This window comes from Daucus carota, chromosome 8 (assembly GCF_001625215.2).
Source record: "Daucus carota subsp. sativus chromosome 8, DH1 v3.0, whole genome shotgun sequence".
In the NCBI taxonomy this organism is placed as follows: domain Eukaryota; kingdom Viridiplantae; phylum Streptophyta; class Magnoliopsida; order Apiales; family Apiaceae; genus Daucus; species Daucus carota.
The window spans coordinates 3,546,898-3,565,696 of NC_030388.2; the positions used below are offsets into that span (position 1 = coordinate 3,546,898).

Sequence of the window (18,799 nt, forward strand, 5' to 3'; positions counted from 1 at the left end):
ACAATCTTGTATAATTGTTAAGCTGCAATGTAATGACCTGATCTCAAAAAAACAAAGTATCTAGTTTAAACTTTAAGTTGTCAACTCCACTGCTGTTGTAATTAAATACTATATTCTCTCTTTTAACTTACTTTTGAGGAGGATCATGCCAATGATACTGTTGGGCCACGCAACACCCGTTAACTCCACATTAGAATGATAAGGCTTGTTGGGCCACGCAACACCCGTTAACTCCACATTAGTGATACTACTATTGAAATAGACTACACCCATCAGAGTGATGCGGACAATTATGCAGAAGCGAATGGAACTGAAGGTTCCAGTATATAGTCTGTGCTCTTTGCCACCACAAACTGCTGCTATACGTGTTTTCCTGCAATGTTTTTACCTCTAAACTGATTGGCTGATTTAAAGCAGGCATACGAGAACAGAGATGTACTTCACTGCGAAAAATATTGATGTGATCGAAACAGCCTTTATTCTGAAAACTTGTTGACATTTCTGAAGTATCAAAGTAATCAAAACTAAGAATATTATCATAATAATGCCTTCTACTCTCACTACGGGAAAACAGGTCAAAACCGACCACCAATATTGGTCGGTTATGAATGTAATCGGTCGATTATAAAGCTTAAACCGACCGATAAAGGTGGTCGGTTACGTTAATTGGTCGTGTTTAACACTTAAAACCGACCGTGTGGGTGGTCGGTTATGTGCTGTTGTATTCCCAGAAAAATGATCCCACTTGATGCCACCTGTCACCACGTGGCAACAGGTGTCACACCACGTCAGAACCGAACAGTAAAACCGACCACCTGTATTGGTCGGTTATGTGCCTTTTATTCACTGTTGACCAGACGTAAAACTGACCGTAGTCAAATCTTCTCACACGGTCGGTTATGTGCGGTCGGTTATATCTCGGTCGGTTTAAGCCAAGTACGCTTTCATAATCTGTATAACCGACCGCAACATAACCGACCGTCTTTAAAAGAAGACGGTCGGTTTTATATGAATGCGGTCGGTTTTCTGCAATTGTGTATAGTCTGTGTGGTCGGTTTTATATGAATGCGGTCGGTTTTCTTGTAAAGGTATGGTAAGAAATGGTTGGTTATGTGTACAATTGGTCGGTTTTCTTTTCTGGGCTATTTTTGAAAAACAATTGCAGATTCTTCTGCAGTTTCACTTTCCAATCCTGTACCAACACAAACATCTATAACCAACATCAAATACCAATACCAACAACCAAACATCAACCATTCTAAATTTAGCAATACAAACACAAACACAAAGCTCAAATTCTAATTAATTAAGCAATATATATACATTCCAAACATTCCAAAAATCTATCCAAACTACATTAAGTCCGACATAATCGGACATTCCAAAGTATCAACGTAAACAAAGTTTTCAATGTGATCCATAACAAGTTCGGGGAATGAAAAATGGAAACTAGTTAGACAAAGAAAGATCGGATGATCCACCATTGTCTTCACTACCGGCTTCGCCACCGCCTTCGTCACCACCTTCATCAACGCCTTCACGCTCATCATCCGTATTTTCATCCGTGTCTTCGTCCACATCGGTGTAATCTTTCTCTCCCTCTTGCGCATTTGCCTACAAAAACATGTGAACCAATTAGAAATCCATTTTTACATATCAATCAAAACAAAAAACAAAACATGAATTCATAAGTATATTACCATTCGAACACGAGCATCCATTTTGTAAAGAAAATCACATCCTCATTGACTCTGCAAAAGATATTCGCTAATCACTTCTATGTGCCAATCAAGAAAGTATTACAAAGTTAGGGTCTGCCAACATTACTTAACTCTAAGATTTATTTGTAGTTATATTATAATATACTATAATGAAAACACGTGGTTTAAAGATGAAACCGTGAAATAAAAAAAATTCAGAAAACATTAATGTTTAAATAAAAATATATATTCGTTACCAATTAAAAACATAATTATTGGCGATATAAATTCATTGATTTAAATTTTTTTGATAAAATTTTTAACGAGATAATTTATTAAATTTGAAATCAATAACTAGTACAAAACATTAGATACCATAAAATTTATTACTTACTCTTAAGGACGCGGATTTCAAGTCATACTAGAGCATTTTCTTCATTATTTCGGATAATTCTTCCCACAAATACTGGAATAAGATGAACATCACATTATTTTTGCAATATAAAATTTCATGAACTAATTTAAAAATACAAAGATATATACAATATATGATTCTAAGAAAAGAATTATTTTAACAGATTAAAGATGATTAAAGTATGCTTTCATGTACACTCATCATGACCAATTTATACTTTATCGAAAACTTTATATCTTAGATGAACTCAAAGATCAGAACTCAATCAAAAATCAATTAAGTCCAACATTCAATTAGATCCAAATATGAACAAAAAAAATAAATCCAAAATAAGAAGTAAATATATGATTATGGCTTACCGATTATGCATGAATTGGACACAAATCATCATACACATGATATATCAAAATATATCATAACAATGATTGTTGTCAATGGTGGTGATATAATTTTTAGACTAAAAAAAATGATAAGTTAAGAAGAGAAGAGGGTGCGATAGGTAAATAAGGAAGGAGAGGCTGATGCGGAAGGTAGAGTTTCAAGAGGAGATAACAAGGAGAGGAAGGGATATATAGGTAGAGTTTCAAGCGCACATAACAAGGAGAGGAAGGTGGAAACGTTTATGGTCGCTCAATATCCCGCGTAAAGTGCTTAACTTTCTTTGGCGTGTTTGTAAGGGTTGTTTACCTACTGTTCAAGTTCCATCATTCAAGCATGTTAATAATGATGATCCATGCCCTTGGTGTCACAGTGGAGTCGAGACTCATACCCATGTGTTGTTCTCTTGTGATTTCGCGAAAACAGTTTGGTTAAATGCAGGCCTGCATCGCTTTGTTCAACACCCAGTTCGAGATACAGTAGTTTCGATGATTTGCAGGGCCTTTGATATTTGCACAAAAGGTCAGTGTGTGTTTATTGGCATGTTGTGTTGGAGTATCTGGCATAGACCGAACAAGTAGGTGTGAGAGAAGGTAAATGGATCAGCCTTTGGTGTGAGGGCTGCTCCCACAAATTTGTTCAGAGATTAAAAAGAAGCTCAAGTCCGGCTGGATGGAGGAAAAATACATGGCAGTATAGGTGATCGAATCTGGGAGAAACCAGAGCTGTGGTGGTTAAAGCTTAATATTGATGCTGCAGTTTTCCAGGATGGTCACATTGGTGTTGGGTGTGTTCTTCCTGATGCTCAGGGGCAGTTTGTAGGTGCAAGATGTCAGAAGGTGGCGGGTGCGTGGCTGCCAAGAGAGGCGGAAGCAATTAGTTTGAAAGAAGCATTATCTTGGGTGATAGAACGACGGTATGACCACTGTATTGTTGAGACGGATTCTAAATCACTTGCTATGGCTTGTAATGGAACTCCACGAGAGGCATACTTTGGTACCATAGTAGTTGATTGTATTCAATTTTTAAAGCAATTAAATCCATTGCTAGTTCAGTTTGCTTATCGATCTGCGAATAGTGTGGCGCATGTGTTAGCAAAAGCCGCCTATTCTATGTCAGGTTTAGAGGTGTAGTATGATAACCCACCTGATTTTCTCATTCATGTCCTAGATTATGATATTATCTATTAAAGCAAGTACGTTTATTTAAAAAAAAACAAGGAGAGGAAGGAAGGGATGATGGTATCAAACTAAGAATGTAGGATATATAGGTTTTTGTTCTAATAAGATGTTACTCCCAAAATTCTCATGGGCCGTGGCCGACCCACAACTGAAGGACCATTAAGATGGGCTCATTTAGTAGATATCACAAGTCACCTCGGTTTACAATTATGTTGGACTGCCCTACATAGATTAATAGATGGGCTCCTAATATGAGAAATTATCAAGCCTTCCCAAGGAGATGGTGGGTGCTAGAAATGATGTGGCCTCTGGGGTCGCTAGCCTTTGGGCTTTCTAACCTAGGCCTTGTTGAGGGCACTCCATACTTAGGCTTGTTGGGATGATCTCACTTCCTCACTTGAAGACGACCCTGGCTCGGGAAGTATGTTTTAGAGCATGTTTGTCCGGCCTTAAAACAGTTTCAAATTTTAAGCTGAAAAATGTCCGTTTTTCTAATATGTCGGAAGCCGACTTCAAGTCAGAGACCGACTTAAAGCCACAATTTAGTTTGAGGTACTTTTTCGTCGAGTCGAATTTTTTAAACTTTTTTTGTTAAAAATTACTCTTAAGACAGAAATTACCTATAAATCACTTTAATTTCTATTATTATATTTTTAGTAACTCATTAGTCCTTAATAAGTCAAAATTACTCGAACAAATATTTTAAACTCCCAGCTAATCACATAAGTCACGTTAACTCATAAATCACGTTAAGTGAGAAGTCATAAACTCCGACAAACGGGCTCTTGTACATAAAGCTAGGAAATTATGGACTCGCACTAGAAAAGCATAAAGCGAGGCACAATGACAAGGTGGAGAAGTGGAGAGCAATATTATTCGAGAACATGAAGAGGGGTAAATTTTCTGATTTTTCTCAATTATCCAACATTTCATGCTTTTCTCAGTAAGTTTCTTTCTATAATTAGATCAGGAATGCTATACTTGTCAACATGTGTCAAGACATATTATTGTATTTATGGATTGTTGGATAATAATGTGTTTGGTTTTTGGGTAGGCAACACTTTCATCTAGAATACTGTGAATATGTTTACGGAAACACTGGCTGCCAAGTTCCCAGAATGCCGGCTCCCAGAGCCTGGAAGATCAGTTTTACGAGGCCGTTCTTCATCCAATGTCAAGGTAATTCTTGACACAACGAGTGCTAACAGTGGCCTAGACGCAAATGGATGGGCAAAGAAGGTTCTCTTGAGTGGAAAAGTTGTATTTGTGGAGAGAAACTGTTCAAAGGAGCCTATATATTTGAAAGAGCTAGAAGAGCTGGTGGGTAAAGAAAAGGTGAGGTTTCCCATGGTAATTGTGAATGGGAAGGATTTGTGTAGAGAAGAAGAGGTAGAGAGTTTAGATGATTTTAAGAACAAGCAAAAGCTTATTATGTCAGCATTGAATGTGCTTTATGTCACCGAAAGAGAATTGAAAAGCCTTCCATTCGGCAGAAGGAGCTCGATTGATGGGGTAGGTTTCTAAGACTTCGCTCATATATATAGAACGTTTGCAGAGTTATTCAATTGGAGAAACTATTGCATCAGCAATAGTTGTTGAATGTGTACATAATTATATTTTTCTTTATATTTCCACCATACTCATGGTAGAATGTGGAAGTCTAATAAATTCTTGTTGAACTTGTATGTTCATTGCTCATTGTTTGACAGGTGTTAGGTTATGAAATGCTTGTATCTCGACATCTAAAATATTTGCAAAAGTCAGATAGAAATGAAAAAGGAAATTCGAGATTTAAACTATGTTATTTTACATATAGTCGAGTGAGAGATATCATATACCTCACAACACTACTGTACTATGCAGAATCATAGAACTTAAAATATATCCCTTGGATAATTTGATGTTAGCTTCGTCATTGTCAAAGTGTTCTGCTAAAAACTTTTCTTGTTTAATATATCACTTTCAGGCTGCCGAGCACCTTTATCCAAAACACTGTAAAATTGTTTCGAGAGAAATTGGCTGCCAAGTTCCCACAATGCCGCCTTCCTACACCAGACGGTCCAAGTTCACAAGGCAGTTCTTCATCATCAATGTTGAGACCTAAACCATCTAACGACGAGGTGATTCTTTACACAATTAGTGTTGATAATGGCCTAGGTGCAAATGGGCTGGTAAAGAATATTCAGATGAGTGGGAATGTCTTATTTGAGGAGAGGAATTGTTGAAAAGAGTCAGAGTATATGAGAGAGCTAGGAGAGCTGGTAGGTAATGACAGGGTAAGGTTCCCTATGGTGACTATTAATGGGAAGGACTTGTGCGGAGCAGAAGAGGTGGAGGGTTTAGATGATTTTGAAAACAAGAAAAAGTTTATATCAGTACTGAATCATCTCTATCTTACTGCAAAAACAATAGAAAACCTTCATGACATGTTTAGTAGGAGTTTAACATTTCAAAGTAGTATTCAGGACCAGTGGATCAATCGGAGATACTCTTAGTGGTTGTGCTACTTTTTCCTGTTTCTTTACCATGTTTCTTTCAATATAAATGTAACTAGCTCTCATTCTTTGACTCTTTTGACTCTTCATCTTATTTAGTTCTGTGTATGTCCTTAGGCTCTTCGTCATGTCTTTCTGACATAAGCTGTATAGCTCCATCAGGTGTAGGTGTTGGGCTTGCTAGACGATCCTAAATTTTTCTTTGATACTACTTGTTAGGCTTGCTAGGTGAGCCTAACACGAAAATAGTATGATATTGTCCGCTTTGGACCGAGCTTGCACATATACACTACTATGTACACACATTTTGACAGTAGTAAGGGGGAAACAAATAAGACAAGCTATACCATTGTAGAAAGACAATATAACTTAAAATAGGCGCACCTCTACACCAAGACGAACTGTATGAACTGATGAGGGGCATTGATCACGCATAATAAAGCTACTGTTGAGCTATATGAAGGTGTAAAGTAATATATTTTGTATTGATTCATTATGATTTAACTTGAATACATAAGACTTGACTAAACCAGCCTTTATATAGATAGGCTTATATGAGAACATAAAGAGACATCACAAACATATTAAATCAGATACATATATATTCTGAATACATTGAACTTTAGCATACATGAATCTTGGAACACTGCAGAATCCTCCAGAATAGCATGACATTGAATATGTTAATTTCCAACATTCTCCCCCTTAACATATTGACGGATTCCAAGTGCTTCTCTTAACTGCTGAAACCTTTGCTTTGGTAATGCCTTAGTGAATATGTCTGCAACTTGGTCTTTAGACGGACAAAACACAAGCTTTATTTCCCCATCTTCAACTGCATCCCGAATAAAATGATGTTTGAGTGCAACATGCCTGGTTCTATTATTGTTAACAGGGTTTTTAGCCATATCAATTGCTGACTTGTTGTCACAATAAATCGGGGTGCCATCTTGTTGTTCACAACCAAAATCTGTAAATATTCTCCCACTACACCATATTTGGCCTATTGCAACACCAAAAGTCAATAATGTTGCAAAAAATGTTGCTATAGGCAAAAACTTGCTACCCTTTTGCAATATTTCCATAAAATGTTACCTAAAACTGAAAAGTGTTGCATGCATGGTCATTTTTTCAGAGATCTAAAAATTTTGATAACAATGGTAACACTTTGTCAAGCGTTACAATAGTTTGCAACATTTTTTTTAAATTGGAAGCAAAAAAATAGGCGGGCTTCTTTATTTTTGTTGGCGGGGTACTTAAAAAAAAAAAAATCCTCTCCACTCTCAAGCTACTGTCTTTCTTCTTCTCTCTCACGCTGCACATCTTCAAAATCCTCTCCGGTCTCACACTGCAAATATTTGATATCAATCAAGGTCAAATTCGTATCTTTGTCCTAATTCATGTCTTAATACTTCGATTAGGGATTTGTGTTGTTTAGAGGATAACTTTTTTAGGGTTTTGTATCTTTATGTTCTTATTCTGTGTTCTTATTTTGTGCCTTAATTTGTTCGATTAGGGTAAAGTTGGAGAGTTATTAATGTTGCTTTGTATCTAACTTCAGTTTGATCTCCAACTGTTCCTGTTTTCCAGGTAAATTTTGACACCTAACTTTGATTTATCAAGTGGGCTCTGTTTATTTGTGTTTATTTGCTGTGAAGTTTGGTATTTTTTTGATAATTTTTGTAGGGTTTCACTTAAAGGCATTATTTTGGATTGTGGGTTTGTTTGTTTTGGCATTTATGTGGTTTTGATTGTGAATTTTAGGTTTTTGTAGTGATTATGTAGTTGGGTTTGGAGGGAGTCAGATTTTAGCACCTGGGTCTACATTAGGAAAGTGATTTATGGAGTTTAGTGAGTGGAATTTGAGACTTGGGTGTTTGTTTGTGGTGAATTTTAGCATTGACCAGTGATATAATATCATTTTGGGTTGGATAATAGGATTGGGGAGGTGAGGAAAAGTTTGTGGTATTTTTCACTGAATACAGATCAAATTAAGTTAGGATTTTTAATTCTTCCATGACATGTTTGGATTTATTTGTGTTTATGCTCTTGTGTTTTTTCCTGGCTTCTTTGCTTTGCCAGGTTGTAATCAAATATGCTTGGAGCCTCTAACTTCAGCCCCTTTGCTTCCGTCTGTAGTTATGTGTTCCCTGTGAAAGTGGGCTTTTTTTTAATGAGCTAGAGATTGAGGTGGCAGAAGGCCCATATCTAAAACAAAGCTAAGTAGTGATAGTAGGTGGTAGTGCTGATGATCATAATCAGGATAAAACAACAGTAGATATTAACTTAGTGCCACTAGGTGAGATGTTTAATAACACCACTGCTGCACTAATTTATGAGCGATTTTGGCAGAATAAGGTGCCTCTTGTGCCACTAGGTGAGATGTTTAATAACACCACTGCTGCACTAATTTATGAGCGATTTTGGCAGAATAAGGTGCCTCTTAATAAGACACTCTTTGGTACTTATGATGTTTTGTTATCGAGGTTAATATAGTCTATAACCTTAATTTCCATTTCAATCATACCATTTCATTTCCGGTAGCCAGTAAATAGTTTTCTTTTTGACAGTTTAACTCATACTTAATATAATCGAACGTATTCTTGAAGGACATGTGGTGTTAAGATCAGAACACGAAAAGCTATAAATTGACAATTAAGAGTTCTGATATTGTATTGATCTAGGAAGCCAAGCCAAGCTAATGATATTTTGTACAGATTGTCATACACTATGCTATCCATCAGCGTCTCTACTGAATTTTGAGTAGATTCTTATCATGTGTCGGAAGATTTCCTACTAATCCCCTATGTACTCATGTTTGTCCATGATGTACACCCTATTATATATTTTGATAACTTTCTGATTTGGATTTTCATTTTAGGATGGTGCTGCCAAGAAAATTGCCTTTCAGCTTCAGTGCCAGACATGGAAACTTGAGAGAGCATTGAAAAACTTTCTGTATGATCAATTAGATATCTCGGAGGAAGTTCAAGAACAGGTAAGACCTATCCCCAAAAAACTCAGAGGAGAATAGAAAGCCCAGTTCTCCTGTAATTCCTGATGATTTTTTATTTCCTATTCCCCTTGAAGCGCTGAGGGACCTTGTTATAGTGGCTGACAGGTAAATTTTGCATATCATAAATATGTTCTTTATTATTTCTTCCACCTCTTGACTAATTTCATATGCACTTCCTTTCTAATTATATCTTCCTCCTATTGTCCAGACATATGAGAGATCCTACATCTAGAGATGGATAGATTGCGGCAACACAAACTGTCCAAAAACTCAACAGAAACTTCAACATCTCACTCTAACCTTAAACTACGTACAAAGAAATCTCATTACTCAGTGATGTGTAACACACAATGTTGAGCAGCCAACAGTGAGGGAAATTGGGCATGGCTTATGACACAACCAGAAAGCAAGACCTTTCCCCAAAAAAATTGCACAAAAAAACGAGATCACAGGTATACCTCCTTCACTTGTGACAAAATAAGAAGAAGATTTAGTACAATGAAAAATTGTAAAGGTCTCTACACTTCTACCTGCTCACAACTGTGAGCATTTTTTCCTTTTCACTAAACTAGTTGGCATTTAGTCGTGGACTGGTATTGTTTTATAATATAGGATATAGAAACTCCCCAATTCTGAAATAATTACTGCATATATATCTGATATAAGTTGATCAAATATTGTGTAATAGATTTACAAGATGGTACTCATTGTGGCCTTTTCTTCTTTGTGATAGTTGTCAGGTAATGCGTAATTCAAAGAGTTTCCATCATTTCTTTGCTTTGTAGGGATTTTGCACTACGGACTATGCGTGATTTGTGGAGGATATACAAAATTCGCGTGAAGAAAGATTATTATCTCAAATATGATAATGATGAGGAATGGCTGAAAAACAATCCTTTTAGTAGTGTTGCATGCGTGCTTCCGATGATGAACTTGACCACAAAGAATATGGAAACGTAGCTGCTAAACATGGTGATGAATGAAGATTTTTAGTCACATTTAAGTTTAAATATAATCTTCAACTCTTCGCTTGCTTTTGGATTAACTTTTATGAGGATGGTTCCAAACTTGGTACCTTAGACTAGTTTCTTTTGTATCTTTCAAGTTGATGACTCGGATTGTACTTTAAATTCTACTTAATTTGGTCATTTTTCAAGTTAAGAAATTTTCAGAGTATTGCATTTGTAAATAGTATTACTATAAATCAGGTCCAACAGTTTAAAAGCATTACAATACACACAAAATTTTTGCAGAAATGTGTTACCAAAAAAATAAAAAGTATTGCAATTGGTTTAATATTGTTGCACAAAAGTGTTACAACAAAATTTCAAATTATTGGTATGCAACAGTTTTTAAGTATATAGTGTTACAAAAAAATGTTACAGTAAATTTATTGTAACACTATAAAATTGTTACCAAAAGCCTCGAAAATGTTACAACAGATTACAATTGAAAGTCTATTGCAATACCTCAAAAATGTTGCAAGAAATTAAATAACTGTTGCAACAGAGGTCTATTGCAACGGCAGCAAATGCAACACCGAATTTTGGCAAAAATATTACCAAAGGGTCTACTATAACAGTTTTAGGCCCTAAGGTTAAATTTTTTAGCCGTTGCAACAGGTGAAATATGGTGTAGTGTCCTAAGCCATATTACTTGAGAAGTGGCTACTGCTGCTGATACATATTCTGCTTCTGCGGTAGAGCGCAACAGTGTCTTGTTTTTTAGATTGCCATGAAAATATTCCTGATCCAAGAGGAAAACAATAGCCTGATGTACTCTTCAGATCATCTCCGCATCCTCCAAGATCACTATCATTGTAACGAAGATGTATGTGGCTTGGATTTTGCATAAACCTTGATAGCAAACTTGCAGCAAACATAAGATCTGGCCTTGTTGTACAAAGATATAACAGCTTCCCGATGAGACTTCGATAATAAGTAGAATCCACAAAATTTCCACCATCTTTCTTGTATAATTTCTCCCCCATAACCAGTGGTGTCGGAGCTGGATTGCATTCAAACATTCCAAATGTCCTTAATATTTTCTCAGCATAGTTCCTTTGGCAAATAAAAGTATTTTCCTTATCTTGATAAATCTCCATGCCAAGAAAATGTCGTAGCAGACCCATATCACTCATCTCATATTTTTTGGTCATATCATTTTTGAATGCTTCAACCATATTTTCACAACTTCCGGCAAAAATTATATCATCAACATATAGCATAACAATTAATATATCAGTACCTTGGTGTTTGACAAACAAGGTTGGTTCATTCATGCTCCTTTTAAATCCAGATTTGATGAGAAAGCTATTTATTTCACTGTACCAAGCACGGGGTGCTTGTTTTAGATCATACAATGCTTTCTTGAGCTTATATACCATATGTTCCTTTCCTTTGATAACAAACCCTTGTGATTGATCGACATATACTTCCTCCTTTATCTCGTCATTAAGAAATGCTGATTTTACGTCTAACTGAAACAACTTCCAACCCATTCCAGAAGCAAATGCAATTAGTTCGCGAATGGAATCTAAACGAGAAACTGGAGCAAACGTTTCATTGAAATCAATCTCTGGCTGTCGTGAATAGCCTTTCGAGCCTTGCCTTGTTTCTTTGTACTGAGCCATCCGGATTATGTTTCACCTTGTAAATCCACTTCACACCTACAACATCTTTATCTTTTGGCCTGTCTACAAGCTCCCATGTCTGATTTTTTTTCTATTACTTGAACTTCTTCTTCCATTGCCTTTCTCCAAATTTCTTCTTTGCATGCTTCCTCAAAATTTTCGGGTGCAATTGAACAATAGTTACAAGTTGGATAAATATCATTTTTGAGAGATTTGTACCTTTTAGGACTTGAATCAAGAGATGATAGTTCTGGACTAGATTGACTTTGTGTTGGTGTTGATGGAGGTGAATCATCCACATCATTATTTGAAATATTTGAATTCTCATCTTCCGTGTTTGTTGGTGGAACACTATTATATTCAAATCCTTTTTTATCAACTCTGTTCTCCTTCCAATTCCATGAGGCATACTCATCAACTTGTACATCACGACTGATGAAGACTTTGTTTTCAGCGAGACTGAAAATTCTGTAGCCTTTGCTCATACTACTGTAGCCAATGAAAATACACCTCTCACTAGCTTCACCAAGTTTAGATCGATGCACCTTCGGAATATGTGCATAACATATGCTTCTAAAAACTTTAAGATGATTGAGTGACAGCTTTCTACCCCTCCATGCTTCAAATGGAGTTTTGCCCCAAACAGCCTTTGTTGGACATCTATTTGTCAGATATACAGCTGTATAAATAGCTTTTGCCCAGAAGGTTATTGGTAGCCCTTTCTCATGCATCATTGATTTTGCCATCTCCACAATTGTTTGATTCTTACGTTCAGATACGCCATTTTGTTGAGGCGTATATCGAACAGTAAGTTGTCTTTCTATTCCTTCATCTTCACAAAATTTCAAAAATTCTTTTGATGTGTATTCCGTGCCACTATCGCTTCTTAGAGTTTTGATATGACATCCACTTTGTTTTTCCACAAGGCTTTTGAATTTTTTAAATATAGAGAACACTTCTGATTTTTGTCTCATAAAGTAAACCCATGTCATGCGTGTATAATCATCAATAAATAAGATGAAATACCTGTTTTGTGCATGTGATGGATTTTCCATTGGGCCACAGACATCCGTATGTACCAGCTCCAATTTTGTTTTTGCTCTCCAGGAGACTCCTTTTGGAAATGATTGTCGATGTTGCTTTCCAAATGTACATCCTTCACAAACACCTTTTATTTCTTTAATGTAAGGCAGCCCGTGCACCATTCTTTGATTGTAAAGAACCTTCAGATTATGATAATTCACATGCCCAAGTCTTTTATGCCATAGGCTTGAAACAGGTTCATTAGATGTTGCTTGCAAGGCTGATGCATATTTAATATTGAGAGAAAAAGTTCTATTTTTCATCTCAATTGTTGTCATCACTTGCTTCTTGTCTGTCTTGTCATAGATGTTGCACATATTATTATCAAATTTCAATTTGTATCCATTCTCCAATAGTTGACCCAAACTGAGTAAATTTTCACGTAAACTTGGAACGAGAAGAACATTTTGAATCTGACTAGCTCCATTCTTAGTTTGAATTGAAATAGATCCCATACCTTTTGATTCCACAAGCTGTCCATTGCCAAGTTTAACCGGAGTTTAAATGCTTGAATCAATGTTGCAGAAAATTTCTTCCGGTGGTGACATATGATTGCTACAGCCACTGTCCAGGAGCCATCTTTCATTTTTCTGATGCATCGTGCTCTGGCATGCATAGAAGGTTGTGTGAGAATCTTCATTTTGTTTCTGAAAATTCATCTGGTTTGCTTGTTGAATATCACGTGATCTGCAGTCTTTAGATAAATGACCAAATCAATGACATTTATCACATTTTGGCTTGCCTTTGAACCAACAATCTTTATTTGAGTGACTAGATCTGTTGCAAATAGTGCAGTGCAAAGAAGCTGGTCTACCAAAATCTGGCCTGCCTTTTCCTCTTGATCCGTTCCTGAAATTTCGAAAATTATATATTAGGTTCCTGCCTCCACGAAACTGAGTGATAGTTGAACTTTCTCCTTGCTTTTGATTTGAGATATTGAGCTTTGACTGAAATGCTGCTTCAACAGGTTTTTCAGATTGTCTGGACGTCCTTTGCTCAAATGATTTCAGAGACCCCATGAGTTCTTGAACAGTTAAGGTTGCAAGATACTTTGTTTCTTCAATCATTGAAACGATAGTATTCAATTTTTCCGGCAGACAAACAAGAATTTTTTCCACCTGTCTTTTGTCAGTAATGTCTTCTCCAAATGATTTCATTTGATTTATCAACTCAAAAAATCTAGTAGAGAAATCATTAAAAGTTTCATCTTCTTTCATTTTTATATTCTCCAATTCTCTTCTTAAGGTTTGGAGTTTAATAGTTTGTACCTTTGCATGATCTCCTAGATATTCTCCTTGAAGAATGTCCCAAGCCTCCGTTTCTGTATTGGCTCGCATTATTCTTGGAAATATAGCTTTTGTTACAGCTCTTTGAATTATTGACAGAGCACTGGCATCGGTTTGTCTTTATTTCTCCAAATTCTTTTGATCCGCATCTGAAATAACAGCATCATCAGGAGGTTCTTTGTATCCCTTCTCTACGATCTCCCATTGTGTAAGAGACCTGAAAATGGTCTTCATTTTAACTGACCAGAACTCATAATCTTCGCCGTTGAATTCTGGAATAAATTGCTGACTTGAAAAATTTGTGGAGGAACTGATTGCTGCCATTAAATCTTGCTGCTTCCTCTGATTTGTTTGTAAGCTGGCTCTGATGCCAAATGTTGAGTTATATGAAGCTATAAAGTAAAATATTTTGTATTGATTCAATATGATTTAACTTGAATACATAAGACTTGACTAAACCATCCTTTATATAGATAGGCTTATATGAGAACAAAAAGAGACATTACAAACATATTAAATCATGTACATGTATATTCTGAATACATTGAACTTTAGCATACATGAATCTTGGAACACTGAATCTTGGAACACTGCAGAATCCTTCAGAATAGCATGACATTCAATACGTTAATTTCCAACAGCTACCTCCTTGGTAACAGACTGAACAATTGTCATCATTAGAATTTTTCCGACCATCGTGCCCATCGTTGATTCTGAGCTTTAGCTGCATCTGGCACTTAAAGGGACCTGCCATCCAACAAATATGTAATGCCTAGTACAAGAAGGGCTTAGGCAAGAGCAGCTCTATTCATCATCACTCTTCTGGAAGGTTAACTCTACTTCCCCGAGCTCATTTATCCAGACTTGGAGATCACCCCAATCCTATTTAAAAAAAGTCAGTAGAAGTTATTTGATCATACTGGTTATTTTAAATAAGTGAGAAGCTAAAACAGTGAAAAGAAGTGTGCCAGCACACATACCTCGTTTAAGTTTTCTGCTGCAGGGATATCAGCAGATTCAGTGTTGCTGTTTGTCAACCAGCTTCCTTCAGCCGGTTGTTCACTCCCAGGAAGCTGTAGTGCCTACGTGTACAAGATACAAAATATATTAGCAATATTCTATCCATCGTTCCCATCGTCGATTCTGAGCTTTAGCTGCATCTGGCACTTAAAGGGACCTGCCATCCAACAAATATGTATTGGCTGAGGGATTTGGAGGAAAGTGGTACCATTACAGGATGCACTCTTCTGAGTGATGGCTAGACATGCCTGGAAACAGCATTACTGGAGCATTTTCTTCATTATTTCGAATAATTCTTTCACAAAACTGAAATAAGATGAACATCAAATTTATTTCAAAAAAAAAAAAAAGATGAACATCAAATAATTTTTGCAATACAAAATTTTATGGACTAATTCAAAAATACAAAGATAAATACAATCTATGATTTTTAAGAATAGAATTATACTAAAAGATTAAAGATGATTAAAGTGTTCCGCACAGAGCCTTTCATGTAATTACCTTACATCATGATCACTTTATATTTTATTGGAAACTTTATATCCTAGATGAGAACTCAAAGATCGAAACTCAAAAATCAATTAAATCCAACATTAAATTTAATCAAAATATGTACAAAGAAAATAATATCCATAATAAGAATAAATATATGATAATGGCTTACCGATTAGGCATGAATTGTACACAAATCATCAGATATATGATATATGGAAAATATCAAAATGATGATTGTTGTGGATGGTGGTGATATAATTTTTACACTAAAAAGATGATAAGATAAGAAGACAAGCGGGTGCGGAAGGTAAATTAGGAAGGAGAGGCTGACGCGGAAGGCAAGCAGAGATAACAAGGAGAGGAAGGGATCGATGATCGGATGAAACTAAGAATGTAGTGTAAGTTTTTGTTCTAATAAGATTTTATGCCAGAAATTGTCATGGGCCGTGGCAGAACCACACTTTAAAAACCATCAATATGGACTCATTTAGTGGATATTACAAGTCCGTTAAGATGACACTTATGTTGGACTGCCCTACATAGATGGGCAGCTAGTATGAGATATTATCTAGCTTTCTAGGGAGAAGGGTGGTTTCTAGAATTGATGTGGCCTCTAGGGATCGCTAGCAATTGGGCTCGCTAACCTAGGCCTTGCCAAGGGCACTCCATACTTGGGCTCTTTGGGACCGTCTAGCTTCCTCACTTTAAGATGACCACGGTTGGCCAAAGTATGATTTATATACTAAGTCCTTTGTCGGCTCTCCTAAAGACTACTCCCTATATTCTTCCATCTCCTCACTCCTTAAGAGGATGAGTCAGGAATGAAGACTCACGACGAGTCCCGGTTAGGTGCGAGCAAAACCAAACCGAAACTGATAAATCAAACTGAATCATTCAAATTCGGTCTGGTTCGATCCTAATTTTCTGAAAATTCTGTCTATTCGATCCAAACTGAATAAATCGAAAAAAAAATTTAGTTCGGTCCGGTTCTTAAAAAAATATTTCGGCCTGGACCATATAGACGAATAGCCTAAACAATATATAATATAAATTTATATTCATATTATATAAATTATATATATCTTACTTATAAGTTATAATGATAATTTATATTTAGTAAATTCAATTATATCTAATTTTGGTGAAATGGTGGTGATTAATTAATATTAGTTTATTTAATAAATCATATATTTTAGCTTTATTTATAATATAAATTTTTGTTTTTGAAAATAATTTCGTTTCTTCTGAGACGGATCAAACCAAATTATTTCGGTTCGGTCTATAATAATTTCGGTCCGGTTCGGTCCGGTTCGGTCCGGAAAAAATCAAAGTTCAGTTCTCTGTCTATTGAGTCCGGTCCAATTTTGGACCGAAACGACCAAATGATCACCACTAGTCCCAGCTTAGACCACATGAGTATAGCTTTCGAGGTCTTTAACTCTCTTTTCACTAAGAGATCGCTATCCACTATCTATCCCGCTCCATGTTAGCCTTCTTAACCACTTAGACCTGGGTCATGCGAGTTATCGGCTTCTCGATGATAGCTTTCATTGTTTAATGGACCTGGGCCCTGATGGACCGAACAAAATCTAGCCTATCTAGATATTTGTTTCCAAAGAATTATGTTATAACTTGACCCGTACCTAGCTCGCCCTCTTATATAACTTTTATGAGTTCTTGTCTAGTAGCTATAGATCAATCTCGTTTACAAGATCAACTAATTAACTTTACATCCCATTCAGTCCGGTGTTCTTCATGATATTTTTCTTACATTCAAATAAGTTCCCAAATTTGTTGTTAACCACTTTCTCCTCTTGACATAGGAGATTGAGAAAAATGTGCGAAAATAAGAAAAGATGCTCGAAAAATAAGATTGTGGTGTTTGGATAAACCTATGAATCAAGTATATACTTATATATACATACTTTTGTATGATTTTATTCCTATAATATAGTATTTTCTTAATAAAGAGGTATTATTAGTTAATTTTAAGTGTTTAATCATAGAAAAAAGTATTTTTAAAGTTCGAATAAACTGAGCTAATTTGGCTTTCTTTTTTGTTTTTTTGCGGGAGCTTATATGGGTTTATATATATATATATATATATATATATATATATATATATATATATATATATATATATATATATATATATATATATATATTCCACTCAATTACGAATAACTGATCCCCGATTAGGGGATTAGGTGGTATTCAATAATTTCATATGTTTGTCTCATAATATGTGATTCTTCTTATTTCTCGTAATTTATCATTGAGTTTTGAACACAATTGAATGATTCATGAACCTTTAATTGTATTCGTAGAAATTATATTGAATAGAGGCACGTTATGAAACTATAAATTCTTGGATCTTAATAGTTTATGACTTATATTTTTATTAATAATGAAAAAGAAGTTGAAGATATAATTTAAGTCCTGCAATGCATTTTGTGAAAGGAAAATAAACACCGCCAGAAGAATTATTTTTACCAAAATAAATGAACAAGATATCACATAAGTTAGACATTCATAAAAATCAATTGAATAATCCTTATTATTAGATTGCTTCACATTATCATTATATCGTACGTAGTTTGAAATTCGTGTCAAATAATACTCATTTCCTACCAATTTATAATAGATATTTTTATAATTATTTTGGTGCAAAAAAATTAAGTATTTCCTACCATTTGGGTTTTTCCGTACCAATCTTTTATGTCACCCCCGTTTTAATTCCTACCGAGTACTACTCATTTCCTACCGGTTTATAGTATATATATATTTAATAATTATTTAGGTAAAAAATAATAATACATTTTTTTGTGAGGAATTGAAACATTCATTGGTTAAAGTGCTTTTTTTATAAATATATATGTTTTTTATACATATTACACAAATAGTGTCAAAGCAAGTTTAATTCACAAAAATACCTTCATTCTCTGTCCATATTTTCAAAAATACGTTAATTTTGTTTGAGTGTTTGAGCCTAATAGAAGCTCATTCACTCTTAACTCCCGCGCTCCGGTCTCAGGCGCTCCGGTCTCAGTTGTTTCTTCCTCACCTCCGCACTCCGTCATCATCAACTAGCATCTAAA

The 18,799-nt window shown here is 35.5% G+C and overlaps 2 protein-coding genes and 1 long non-coding RNA gene across 3 annotated transcripts; 2 read left to right on the forward strand and 1 right to left on the reverse strand.

The window, feature by feature from the left end:
* Positions 1 to 4,747: 4,747 nt before the first annotated feature.
* Positions 4,748 to 6,188, forward strand: LOC135148218 (uncharacterized). Its single transcript, XM_064082495.1, has 2 exons — positions 4,748 to 5,186; positions 5,641 to 6,188. The coding sequence occupies exons 1-2, from the start codon at positions 4,758 to 4,760 to the stop codon at positions 5,776 to 5,778; spliced, it is 567 nt and encodes a 188-aa protein (XP_063938565.1). The 5' UTR covers positions 4,748 to 4,757; the 3' UTR covers positions 5,779 to 6,188.
* Positions 6,189 to 7,432: 1,244 nt separating this feature from the next.
* Positions 7,433 to 9,278, forward strand: LOC135148289 (uncharacterized). Its single transcript, XR_010286282.1, has 3 exons — positions 7,433 to 7,542; positions 7,686 to 7,759; positions 9,051 to 9,278. It is a non-coding gene; the product is annotated as an uncharacterized LOC135148289 (long non-coding RNA).
* Positions 9,279 to 13,400: 4,122 nt separating this feature from the next.
* Positions 13,401 to 14,237, reverse strand: LOC135148422 (uncharacterized). The gene is made up of 2 exons (XM_064083629.1): positions 13,715 to 14,237; positions 13,401 to 13,594 (listed from the first exon to the last, which is right to left on the reverse strand). The coding sequence occupies exons 1-2, from the start codon at positions 14,235 to 14,237 to the stop codon at positions 13,401 to 13,403; spliced, it is 717 nt and encodes a 238-aa protein (XP_063939699.1).
* Positions 14,238 to 18,799: the final 4,562 nt, after the last annotated feature.